Here is a 12,197-nt window from a genome sequence, read left to right as displayed (position 1 = left end):
ACCGACTCTCTTCAGTCGACCAAAGAGCCCTTGACCAGATTCCCCAAAACTCCACCATTGAACAACTTGATGTCCCTCCTTCAATAAAGGAAGTCCAAAAAGCCATCAAACAAATGAGTGAAGGCAAGGCACCTGGTAAAGACAGGATCCCAACCGAGGTATAAAAGGCCTTAAATGGAAAGGCGCTCCAGGCATTCTACATAGTGCTGACCAGCATATGGGAAAAGGAAGACATGCCTCCAGAACTCAGATATGCCTCCACTGTAGACCTATACAAGAACAAAGGCACATGAGCAGCCTGTGACAAATACAGAGGCATCTCACTACTCTCCACTGCTAGGAAGATCCTCGCCAGTGTTATACTCAACACACTCCTGTCATCTGTTTCAGAGCAGAACCTGCCTGAATCACAATGTGGCTTCCGACCAGATCATAGCACCATCGACATGGTCTTCACAGTGAGGCAAATGCAGGAAAAATGCCTTGAGCAGAACCTGAGTCTACATTGTCTTCATAGACCTGACAAAGGCGACACAGTGAGGACGCATTGTGGGTGATCCTTAGCAAGCTCGGTTGCCCAGCAAAATTCATTAAACTGATCCAGCTCTTTCATGTCGACATGACAGGGGAAGTCCTATCTGGTGGTGAGACTTCCTATCGCTTCAACATCTCCAATAGTGTGAAACAAGGCTGTGTTCTCGCTCTGGTACTATTCAACCTATATTTCACCCAAGTATTATGACATGCTGTGATGGATCTAGACCTGGGTGTCTACATCAAATACCGACTGGATGGCTCACTATTTGACCATCGCCTCCTGACTGCAAAAACAAAGACAACAGAGAGACTCATTCTGGAAGCTCTCTTTGCAGATGACTGTGCTTTCAAGGCCCACCAAGAAAATCATCTCCAAACCATTGTGGACAGGTTCTCTACAGCAACAAAACTCTTTGGCCTGACTATCAGCCTCAGCAAAACAGAGGTGCTTTTCCAACCTGCACCAGGGAAGCCAACTAACCAGCCGTGCATTACAATTGACGGCACTCAGCTTTCTAACGTGAACACTTTCAAGTACCTGGGCAGCACCATCGCCAACGATGGGTCCCTAGACCATGAGATTAATGCCAGCATCCAAAAGGCCAGCCAGGCACTCAGGCGGCTGCACCCCAAAGTCCTCCAACACAGAGGTGTAAGCACTGCGACGAAGCTCAAAGTATATAACGCAGTGGTCCTCAGCTCGCTCCTTTATGGTTGTGAGACATGGACACTGTACCAGAAGCACATGAAACAACTGGAGCAATTCCACCAACGCTCTCTCCAGTCAATCATGAGGATCTAATGGCAGGACCGTATCACCAACCAGAAAGTTCTTGACAGAGCCAACTCCACGAGCATTGAAGTAATGGTCCTCTAAACCCACCTATGATGGTCTGGACACATCATCCGCATGGACCCACAGCGAATAATACCAAGACAGGTATTCTATGGTGAACCGTCAGCTGGACTCAGGAAATAAGTTCGACCAAAGAAAAGATTCAAGGATCAGCTAAAGTCAAACTTGAAGTGGGCTGGCATTACACCAAAGCAACTAGAACTCGCTGCCTCTGACAGAAGCAGCTGGTGAACCCACATTAACCATGCCGCCACAACCTTTGAAGATGAGCAAAGTCGACGTCTTGCCGCTGCGCCTGAACGCCGACACCAGGCCACAACCGCACCTCCTGTAACAACTGGCGTCCCATGCCCCATGTGCCACAAACTTAGCGCCTCAGTCTTTGGACTTCAAAGCCAGATGAGTGTACATCAATAGATGATAATACACAAAGACAATTGTCATTCTCGGTCACCGAGAGACTGCCACTACTAAGTGCCACTACTCTAGTAAGTATTTGAAAAATATTGTCTCATTTGAGTCCTACAAATAACTCTGAGAGATAGATACTCTTATTATCCCCACTTTAGAGATGAGGTAACTGAGATATGTAGAGGTAAGGTGAATTGTCAAAGGATACAAAGTAAATTTCTGAATCTAGATTTGGTCTTTACAAGTCTAGATCTCTATCTATTATGCAGCTATGTGGATATGATAGCCAGGTTTAGTTTTATATACTTTTTTTTAATCCCAGTATAAAAGTTCTCCAATGTCTCATTTAGAAAAGAAACATAGCATAAAAAAAAAAAGTATGGAAGAGATCTTTGCCAAATTTGTGTCCCAGAAGATCAGCAAAACTCGCTGGCGACCCGTGCCCTTCGGGAGTTTGCAGCCCCCCGAGACCTTCGCCACTGGCTCTTGGGACAATGAGGAAAACAGTGCTTCACTCTGGTGTATTGGAGATTTTTGTAATTTAAGCACTGATGGAGGACTTGAAGGAGACCATCAGTTATTGTGTGACATCAAACATCATGGTGATGTAATAGACTTGCAGTTTTTGGACCAGGAAAGAATTGTAGCTGCTTCATCAACAGGATGTGTAACAGTTTTCCTTCACCATCCAAATAATCAGACTCTTTCAGTCAGCCAGGAATGGATAGGAGCCCACTACCACATTGGCCCATGCAGTCCTTCCTACAGGAGCGCACCATGTACTGGTATTGTATGCAACAGTCCAGAGATTGTTACTGTTGGAGAAGACGGCAGAATCAATCTCTTCAGAGTTGGTTACAAGGAAGCTGTACGGACTATAGATAATGCAGACAGCAGTACACTCCATGCAGTGGCCTTCCTTCAAACTCCTGAGATTCTCACAGTAAATTCAATTGGACAGTTAAAGATATGGGATTTCAGACAGCAAGGAAATGAACCCTCTCAGATACTGTCACTAACTGGAGACAGAGTTCCACTCCACTGTGTTGATAGACATCCCAACCAGCAACATGTTGTAGCTACTGGAGGTCAGGATGGAATGTTGAGTATTTGGGATGTTAGGCAAGGTAGCATGCCAGTTTCTCTGCTGAAAGCTCATGAAGCTGAAATGTGGGAAGTTCACTTCCATACATCCAACCCAGATCACCTCTTTACTTGCTCTGAAGATGGATCCCTTTGGCAATGGGATGCCTCCACAGATGTTCCTGAAAAATCATCACTTTTTCACCAAGGTGGAAGAAATAGCACATTATTAGCTCATCCTTCAAGTAACCAGCTTAATGTTAACCATTCCCTTATAAGTTCCTGGCTCAGCACTGATCCTGCAAAAGATCGTATTGAGATCACTAGCTTATTGCCAAATAGGACACTATCTGTCAACAGTTTGGATGTTTTAGGATCTTGTCTTCTTTGTGGAACTGATGCAGAAGCTATTTATGTTACTAGACAACTTTTCTCATGAATATTAAGTCTCAGTTCAGAGTTTGATTTGTCTCTATTTTAATAGTATTGACCTTTTGAATCCCAATTTTTAAGTAAAGTTTTCAATGGGAACCATCATTTTTCATGTGGAACCATTAGTAAATGAACAATTTTTAGTTTTGACAGTTGGGTATATCTGTTATCAGACTTGATGTCTGATGATAGAAAAACACAAACATTCAAGAGTTTCAAAGACATCTTTTGGCTGCTGTTACATACTTTAAAAATGTTTTTTAACTTCTAAAATTTAGTTCCAATAATCTTCTCATTACATTATGGTAATGTTTAAGAAGCAATTATGAGCAAAGATAAGCTGATTTTCTAGGATTTAGTATGTTAAGATTTTTCTATTTAAGAATAGTGGTAGTTATGAGATAGGGCAAAAGTTATCCCTAGATGTGTTGTCTTTTCCCTTATCAACCAAAAGGACTTCATCTCCTTTATTGTTCATGTGTATAGAACAAATATATGGAAGGGCAGTATTCTAGGCCCTGAAGCAAACATATAATTCCGGTAATATAGGAATTCTTCTTTACAGCATTGGTGAGCAGTCTTGTCAGTTTCATATTTCTTTAGGAGACACTGCTCCTAAAAAATATGGCCTCTTCTTTTTTCTCTTATTCATCCATGACCATTTATTTCCATCTATTCAGCATTGGTTCCCCTATATTAAAATGTGTCTGCTTTCTGAGTAGTAAAGAATGTTAGTTGGGACTAATGAAAAAAGTATTACCTTCAAAGTCTTAAGAATCTGGAATGACAACATTATTTTTAAAAGGTGAGGAAAACAATCTAGTTCTTAATGTTTTTGAACTAAACATCATGAATTTAAGCCAAAATTTATAATTTTTTGTTACCAAGAAATTTAATTTAAACTTATAAGATTTGGTTTTTTTAAATCCTGACTTGATTTTGTGCAAATACATTTAATGCATTTAGGAGGTAAGCTAAATGACTTTCTGTCATTGTCAGTGTCACACACATATATAAAAGCAGTTAATTTGGTCACATGGTATGTTGTCTAATTAGGATATTAATTTTGAAGTGGTGACTTAATATGAAGCATCATAGGGCACTAATGAAAATTTATGTCAAATTTTATTAATTCAAAACAGTTTTCATTAAACTATTGAAATTTTAAGTCACAGCAATGTTGACAGAACTATATATTTGCCTTGGCATTTCATGAAAAGTAATGTTTTTATTTAGCTTTTCTATTCAAATAAATATTTTCACCAGTTTTATTGTTGTTCCAGTAAAAAAAAAAGAAAAAGAAAAAAAAAGTATGCAGGGTCTGGCCTCAGGGTATTTGAGTTAAATTCTGGCTCCATTACTTACTATGAGAATGGGATTGGATAAGTCTCCTTACATTTCTGGGTTTCAAATTCCTCATTTATAAATGAAGCGACTGGCCTTGATTATTTATGATCTATGTATCATCTCAAAGAACAAGTATATTTTATTCTGCTGAAATTGTACAGAGAAGCCACTATACATGCACACAATATGATACCCTTTTAGTCTTTCAACATTTTATGAATGATGAGCCATCTTAACTTCATTGGCCATGAGGATTTTGGATACTATTCTACTTTTCTTATCAGATCAATTAGAGGCATACCTAGGAAGGCTATCCTTTATACCTCCAAGATTCAGTTCTGACTTTTAAAATAAGATTTTCCTAAGAAATAAAAATAAAATAAAGTATCAGAGAACTGTTGCTACTGTGGTAAGGAAATTATATGAATTATTTTTGAGTGCCAGAAGATATAAATAAAAGCAAATAAAAGCACAGAAATTGTTCTGACACTCATATAAAGTTGGAGACTGAGAAATCATGCCTAAAACCTGCCAACCCAACTAAATGATTGCCAGTAGGGAGGTAGCTTTTTAATGTTGTTCATCTTCTTTAAGTACATATCCTTTTAAATTTTTTTGAGGAAGCAAAGACAAGAAGAAGTGATGGTCCCCTACCACTTGGGGAAAGCTCTATTTAATTAGTCTCAAGATGAAGCTGTCAGTTAATCTAATTTTAAAATAGTTCTCTTTCTGCTTAAAAATTATTAATCTAATATGAGAGCAAGTGTACTCATCCTTAATAAATGAGCATAAGAAAAAATTTGAGGATAAGAAACCAAATAATCTAAACTTACCAAGCACTTTAATTTCTGCCTCATGTGAATTTTAGGAGAAATCATTGAATTACACAAAATTAAATTTGCACACTAGCTGATATGTAAGATTCAGCTTAAACAAAATCAAAACTTATCTTGGGGCCAGTACAGATTCAGCATAATATTCTGCACAGTTTGCATCTTCATGTTTGTTTACATGCAATGAAAATTGATGCATAGAATTTAGAATTAAAGATTCATGACCTTAACAAATCAAACTGTCAAAGCAACTTGAAGTTATGAGCACCATGCTTTACTTATTACTGAGGTGGGGGGAAGAAAATCATTTTAGGAAGGTCTATAATTACAAAGTATGGTCTTGAAAACAAGGTGCTTTTCTGTTATACACTTAGCTAACAATAGCTATATATATACATATATATTTATATAGATATATGATACATATAGATTGATAGGTAGATAGATAGATAGATAGATAGATAGATAGATAGATAGATAGATAGATAGATAGATAGAATGAACAAAGTTCCAACATGCTAATTAATAGATTTTTACAAAAAGGGGGAGAAATAAGGTTTTCCCTATATTCTTTCTCTTTCCCTACTACTACACTACTACATTAAATTAGATTAACCATCTCTGTTCTAAATTATATAGTTATCCCACAACTTTATATCATGTATGAATTCAACATCATCAATTCGTAGAAGTTAATTCATCTCAAAATTATCTTCTAATCTATATTCTTTATGATGTCCAATTGTTTGCAAAATTGATGTGTCATTTGCCTCAAATTCAATGTTTCATTATGGAAAGAAGCACAGAGAGACACAATTGGCCCAAATGAAATTCTCTGCAATGTGGAAATTGAACAAAGCCTGTCACATTTCTCCTAAATACCTTCATTCTAACTGCTTGAATAAAGACACACTAGACCTTCTTAGATGTTTTAACCATGTTGTCAATGGAGTTAATTTACCAACTAACACATTTGTAATTCCTGTGATGGATAGCTAGATGGTGCCATGGATAAAGCACTGGTCTTGGAGTCAGGAAGATTCATCTTTCTGAGTTCAAATACAGCCCCAGACATTAATTGTATTAGTTGTATGACTGTGCAAATAACTTAACTCTGCTTTTCCTCTTCTCTAAAATGAGCTGGGGAAGCAAAATAACCAGTCTCTTTACCAATAAAAAGATTAAACAATAGCTCCCATTACAGAGAGAAGTGGATGATTTTTTGAAGAAATCTGGAATTGTACCTGAGGATAAGAAGGCTAAGGGGGAAAATGATAGCTGTCTTCAAGCACTTGAAAGGCTATCATTTCAATGGGAGGTTGCATTTATTTTTTGGGCACTCTAATGTTAGGAAGAATCATCACATCTTTTAAAAATGACTCTGCTATAAGAAGTTTATGACTTATGCATGTTAATTTTGACTCACCATCTTGTTGACAATAATGATACTTTATCAATATCTTAGCATCTTAAAGGCAGGGCCTATATCCTCTTTTTGTAGGAATTTCAGCACATAATACACCTTCTCATTCCAAAAAGAAAAATGAAGATAAAATAAAATAGTTCAACTAATTTTTTTAATATTGTTTAGTCCCTGGAGAAAATCTCTTCATGGGTAGAGAGAATATAGCCATTCATTCTGCCTTTAGACACTCAGCTGTCAGATTTGTCCTTTCTATTTGTCTTTACACTCCTTTCCTTACTTTTCTAACCTTAGTCAATCCTGTAGCTATTTTGATGAAATCCCAAAACTCTTAATAGATGGAATCCCCATGTGTTTCTCAAGTCATCTTTGCCTGGATTTAAGAACACATTTCCTTCCTTGTCAGCAATATAACCTCTACTAGAAGTCTGTACCAGCAAAAATACAGGAAAAATGAAGGGAATTTGGAAAGGAACAGCAAAAACGATTAAGGTTCCAGAGAGATTGATTTATGAAAGAAGCAGAGAGTAGGCCAAACAAATGTAAAAACCTATCACTTTAGGCTGACATAGCCCAAGAGGCATATAACAAGATGTTATTTCCATGTTGTTGGTTTAATTTTTTTACAGCATTTTAATCATTTGCTGTTGTTTTTGTTGGTGTTCTGAATTTCATTGCACCCTGAGGGTGTATAAAGTACACAGTTAAAAAATAAATTAAAATATTAGAACTTTCCTCATTGAAAAATTATAATTAAACTTCTGTCCATTGACTTTGCATAATGAACAAAATATTGCAGTAAAATGGAACCCAATCACTAGTTTATGATCATCTGTCAGCCCTTTCATTTTCCAAGATTAGGAAGCAAAATCATATTACTAGTAGGAGATAAAATCCAAAATTTTCTGAGTCTGTGGAGTTCAACAAACACTTAAGAGTACACCATTTACTCACTCAGTAGTATACTTCTTGGTAGATTTTTGCCACAACAAAACATGAGAAAATGAAAATTCTGTCATTTTAATTTCAACATAACCTAGAGAAGGGTTGTCTCAATTTAGGTTCTGTTACTACTTTCGTTTTCAACTTTAGAATTCATTCAAGACTTTATAGCATTAAAAATATTCCCAGTTGCCTTTTCACCAAATGATTCAAATATTTTCTCTGATTAATCAAAAAGTTATGGAATTTTTAATTCTTTAAGGAATTAAGTGGTTATATAGCCCAACACACAACTGAAAAGAATCTCCTCAAAGGAATATTAGCATTTGATTGTAAAATGAGGGAATAAATTTTTCTTTGTATTTTCCTTAATTCTGGAATAAATTCTCCATCCTTCAAAATGCAACTCAAGCATTATTTTCTACATGAAGGTCTTTCTTGATCCCCAACTAACTATTTAACTCCTTCCTTGACTACTTTTTAATTTAGTCTAAGTATATACTTATGATCATACCCATTGGCTTCCACAATACATTGTAAGCTGCTTAACAGTATGGATTGTTTCCTTCTTTGTATTTATACTCCCAGAGTTTAGTATAGTACCTGGTACATACTAGGTGCTTGATTAAAACATGTTGATTAATCAATATATATTACCTCCTTAGTAACTCTTTTTCACTTTCAGATCATTGTAAATATTATTAGGAAGTCTTTCTTCAATTATTTTTCCACTTTGCAAACATAGGTATTATATGATACATGTACCTATAGGAAAGGGTACATCTTCCCAAAATTCACTGGATGAAAAGGGCATGTATTTAGTGTAGGAGGGTAATGATTTCTATGAAGAAGAAAATGAAATGCATATGGAGATGACGGAAAAAAAATTATATACATACAGTAAGCTATAGATCTTGTCGAGAAATGACACTGGACAAGTCAAGGGATATCTGTTCAGCATCAGTGTTTACCTACATCAAGCACAGAATAGGGATCTGTGACTATAAAGCTCTAGTCCAAAGGATGTGATTAATATGAGATTAAAACATAGAATGAAAAGAATGTGTAATAATACTAAAGGAAATTAGTGAGCCACAATTCCATAGGAAATTTACCATTGGATGGGAATTAAACATTACATTGTCTCCTTTAGCATCAGTGGTACAAATCTGAAAAAAATTCATTTTTGTAATTACCCAATTATCATTATGAATTTTTTTATTTTGTGGAGCTAACAAGGAAGTGGAAGAAGTACATAAATTTGCTTACTGAGGATAGAGACATGCCCACATTTTTCATTATTTTTAAACAATGAATATATGTACATTGGTAGTCTCAATTTCATGAAAAGGAAGTCAACTCTAGAATGGGCATTTTTGAAAAGATGTTCCCAAAGAAACTATCCAATGAGGAATGACATGAGTCATCCTAATATTATTAATGAAGAATTCCTGAAAACTGAACCTGATCAACTTTTAAAAGTAGAGAGGTCTTATAAAAGTAATGTGATACTGAGACTGACAATATTCTTGCAGGGGAAAGTATGGTCATTTAATAAAATAGAAGTCTTCCAAGCATTCATAAAGAAAAGACCAGACAAACAGAAAATTTAATATCTAAACACATAATTTAAGAGAATTACCAAAAGGTAATTTAAAAAATAAAGGACCCAATAAGTTAAATGGATTTGTAATCCTATAAGAAAAGATGATATTGGTAACTTAAAAATTATCATTATCACCTGTGTAGCTAGAAGAATTATACCTAGAGGGAACAGTGACAAGATGTATAGGATGAAATGTCAAGATATATACTACTAGAGGTAAAAAAGAGGTTAATTCTAAGATAAATGGGAAAAGAAAAAAATGGGATAAATGTATATTTCATAAACATCATGGGATACCACTAAAAATCTCAGCAATATCTATAAGTCCACATTTTCCAAACCTTTTTAAATATCTTTGTTTCATCCTTTTAACAAATTGATAAATATTTATTTTCTTTCCCTCCCATCTTGAAGGAAGGAAGGAAAGAAGGAAAGAAGGAAGGAAGGAAGGAAGGAAGGAAGGAAGGAAGGAAGGAAGGAAGGAAGGAAGGAAGGAAGGAAGGAAGGAAGGAAGGAAGGAAGGAAGGGAAGGAAGGAAGGAAGGAAGGGAAGGAAGGAAGGAAGGGAAGGAAGGAAGGAAGGAAGGGAAGGAGGAACTGAGGGAGAGAGATATGGAAGAAGGGAGAAAAAAAAATGAAAGGAAGGAAGGAGAGAGCCACATTTGTAAAAATATGCAATAAAAAAATAATTCCCTATTTGGGATTATTCAAAAGTAAGTTCTGTGCTGCATTTTGAATCTGTCACTTTTCTCTGAGAAAAGGAATAGTAGTAGGTTTAATCACTATTTTTCCAAAATAATTTTTATTATATTAAGAAGGATTCTTTATTACTTCTTCATATTGGTATTATTATATGAATTACTCCCTTAATTCTACTTACTTTTCATTGCATCAATTCAAATAATTTTCTCAGATTCCTCTGAAATTATACCTTTCTTTCAATAATATTACATTAAATTCATATACCATAATTTATTTAGCTATTCAACAACTAATGATCACTCTATTAATTTGTACTTCTTTGTCAAAATGTATTAATGTGACATATTGATATCTAATATAAATACACATGTAAACAAAAAGAGATAATTTCACCTACATGAGTACTTTTCCACTTTTAAAAATATTTTAGAGCATTAGTCTAGAAACTATGCTGTTTGGTTAGATCTCTCCATGATTTCCCTAATATTTTATTAATGTTTCTATTTGGCCTAAGATATTCTAGAACAATATGAAGACAAACATTTTATTTACTCTCTATTAGACTGTTAATATTATAGTTTCAACATTAATATTTTCCTGCCTGTAGACATATATGGAATAATTATTTGTTAGCATCTACTAAAGAGGAGAATTAAAATACTTTTATTGTATAAAGATGTCCTGATCAAAATTTTAATAGAAATAGCTATAATAGGTTATAGTGAAGGTAGAGAATGGACAGGATCATGAAAAGGGATAGTTTTAATATGTTAAAATATCATTTGACAATGTGTAAAGGCAGTCAAAAAAGCTAAGGCTATCATAAAGTGCTGTAAGAGACACATAAAAACTGAATGGCCCACTTTTTAGGTATTTTATAGGGAGAATTTTACTTAGGTGGACTAGATGATACTAACTGAAAATTCTTTGATTCTGCTGTTCAAGTTAATAAAGATGATAGTTTTACTGTATTGTGTCAGTGTCAAATGCATACAGGTATGCTTTTTAATGGCTTTGTCCATTTAGCTCTGATTTTCAAAATCTTCATCTTCCCTCAATATTAAGCTCCACTTCTTTATGAAATCTTCTAGGAAGTTCTCTTTCTTTCCAATAACTCAATGTTATTCGTCTGATTTCTCCTTCTTGTTCCCAAACCTCAATTATTTGTTCTACTGTATATTAAACTTATGGAATTAAATTCATGTTACACCTATTCATCACTGTTATATTATGGTTATTTAATCAATTAGAAATATCTGACTATTCATGGCTTTATATACCACACTATGCCAGACCCATCTCTCTTCCAGTCTCTCAAAGTTTATATAAATTCATGTTCATTACTTCCATGACACTATCAATCCATCTCATCCTTTGCCACCCCTCTCTTTCTGCCTTCAGTATTCCAACATCAGAGTTTTTCAATGAGTCCAATCTTACTATTTCATGGCCAAAGTGTTTAAGCTTCAGATTCTGTGTTATACCTTTCAATGAAAAGTCTGAATTTATTTCCTTAATTATTTATTGACCTCCTTGACCCTTCTAGTGATGTTTAAGTTCCCTGAGGGCCCATAATCCCTAATTTTTGTCTTAATATCCTCCCTACCTCGTAAAATATTTGGTACAAAGGTTTTCTTTAATAAAACACTATACTAAATCTTAGAAAAATATAAATTGAGGTAAGATGATATCTATTTTTAAAGAACTTATAGAGGTTGATAGAGGAAAAATATTACACAAATAATCTAACATATTTCCTAAATGTATTAGAGAGGTGGAGAACAAAGCATTATGAGGTGTAAGCTTGCTATCAAATGTCTAAGAGATTGAGTAATTAAAGTTCAATGTGAATATAATGCTATCCCTACCCATATTTACCTTCTTACTTTCTACTTATCCTTTAAAATTAAATTCAACGATCTCCATTGTCTTCCAATTTTCCCAGTCTATAAAAATATTCCCTACTATCAGCCCCACCCAGCACTAAAGGTCATATTTGAGAAGGCTCTTATAAAGCCTTAATAAA

At 35.0% G+C, this 12,197-nt stretch overlaps 1 protein-coding gene across 1 annotated transcript; it reads left to right on the top strand.

Annotated features, from left to right (window-relative positions):
- The first annotated feature begins 2,164 nt into the window (after window positions 1–2,164).
- LOC100017518 (nucleoporin Nup43-like) lies at window positions 2,165–3,349 on the top strand. Its single transcript, XM_056799998.1, has one exon. It carries the CDS (start codon window positions 2,184–2,186, stop codon window positions 3,324–3,326), a length of 1,143 nt encoding a protein of 380 aa, XP_056655976.1. The 5' UTR covers window positions 2,165–2,183; the 3' UTR covers window positions 3,327–3,349.
- Window positions 3,350–12,197: the final 8,848 nt, after the last annotated feature.

This window comes from Monodelphis domestica, chromosome 5, assembly GCF_027887165.1.
Source record: "Monodelphis domestica isolate mMonDom1 chromosome 5, mMonDom1.pri, whole genome shotgun sequence".
NCBI lineage: Eukaryota > Metazoa > Chordata > Mammalia > Didelphimorphia > Didelphidae > Monodelphis > Monodelphis domestica.
The sequence above is the reverse complement of the archived record's forward strand: the minus strand, read 5'-3'. Positions and strand labels throughout refer to the sequence as shown.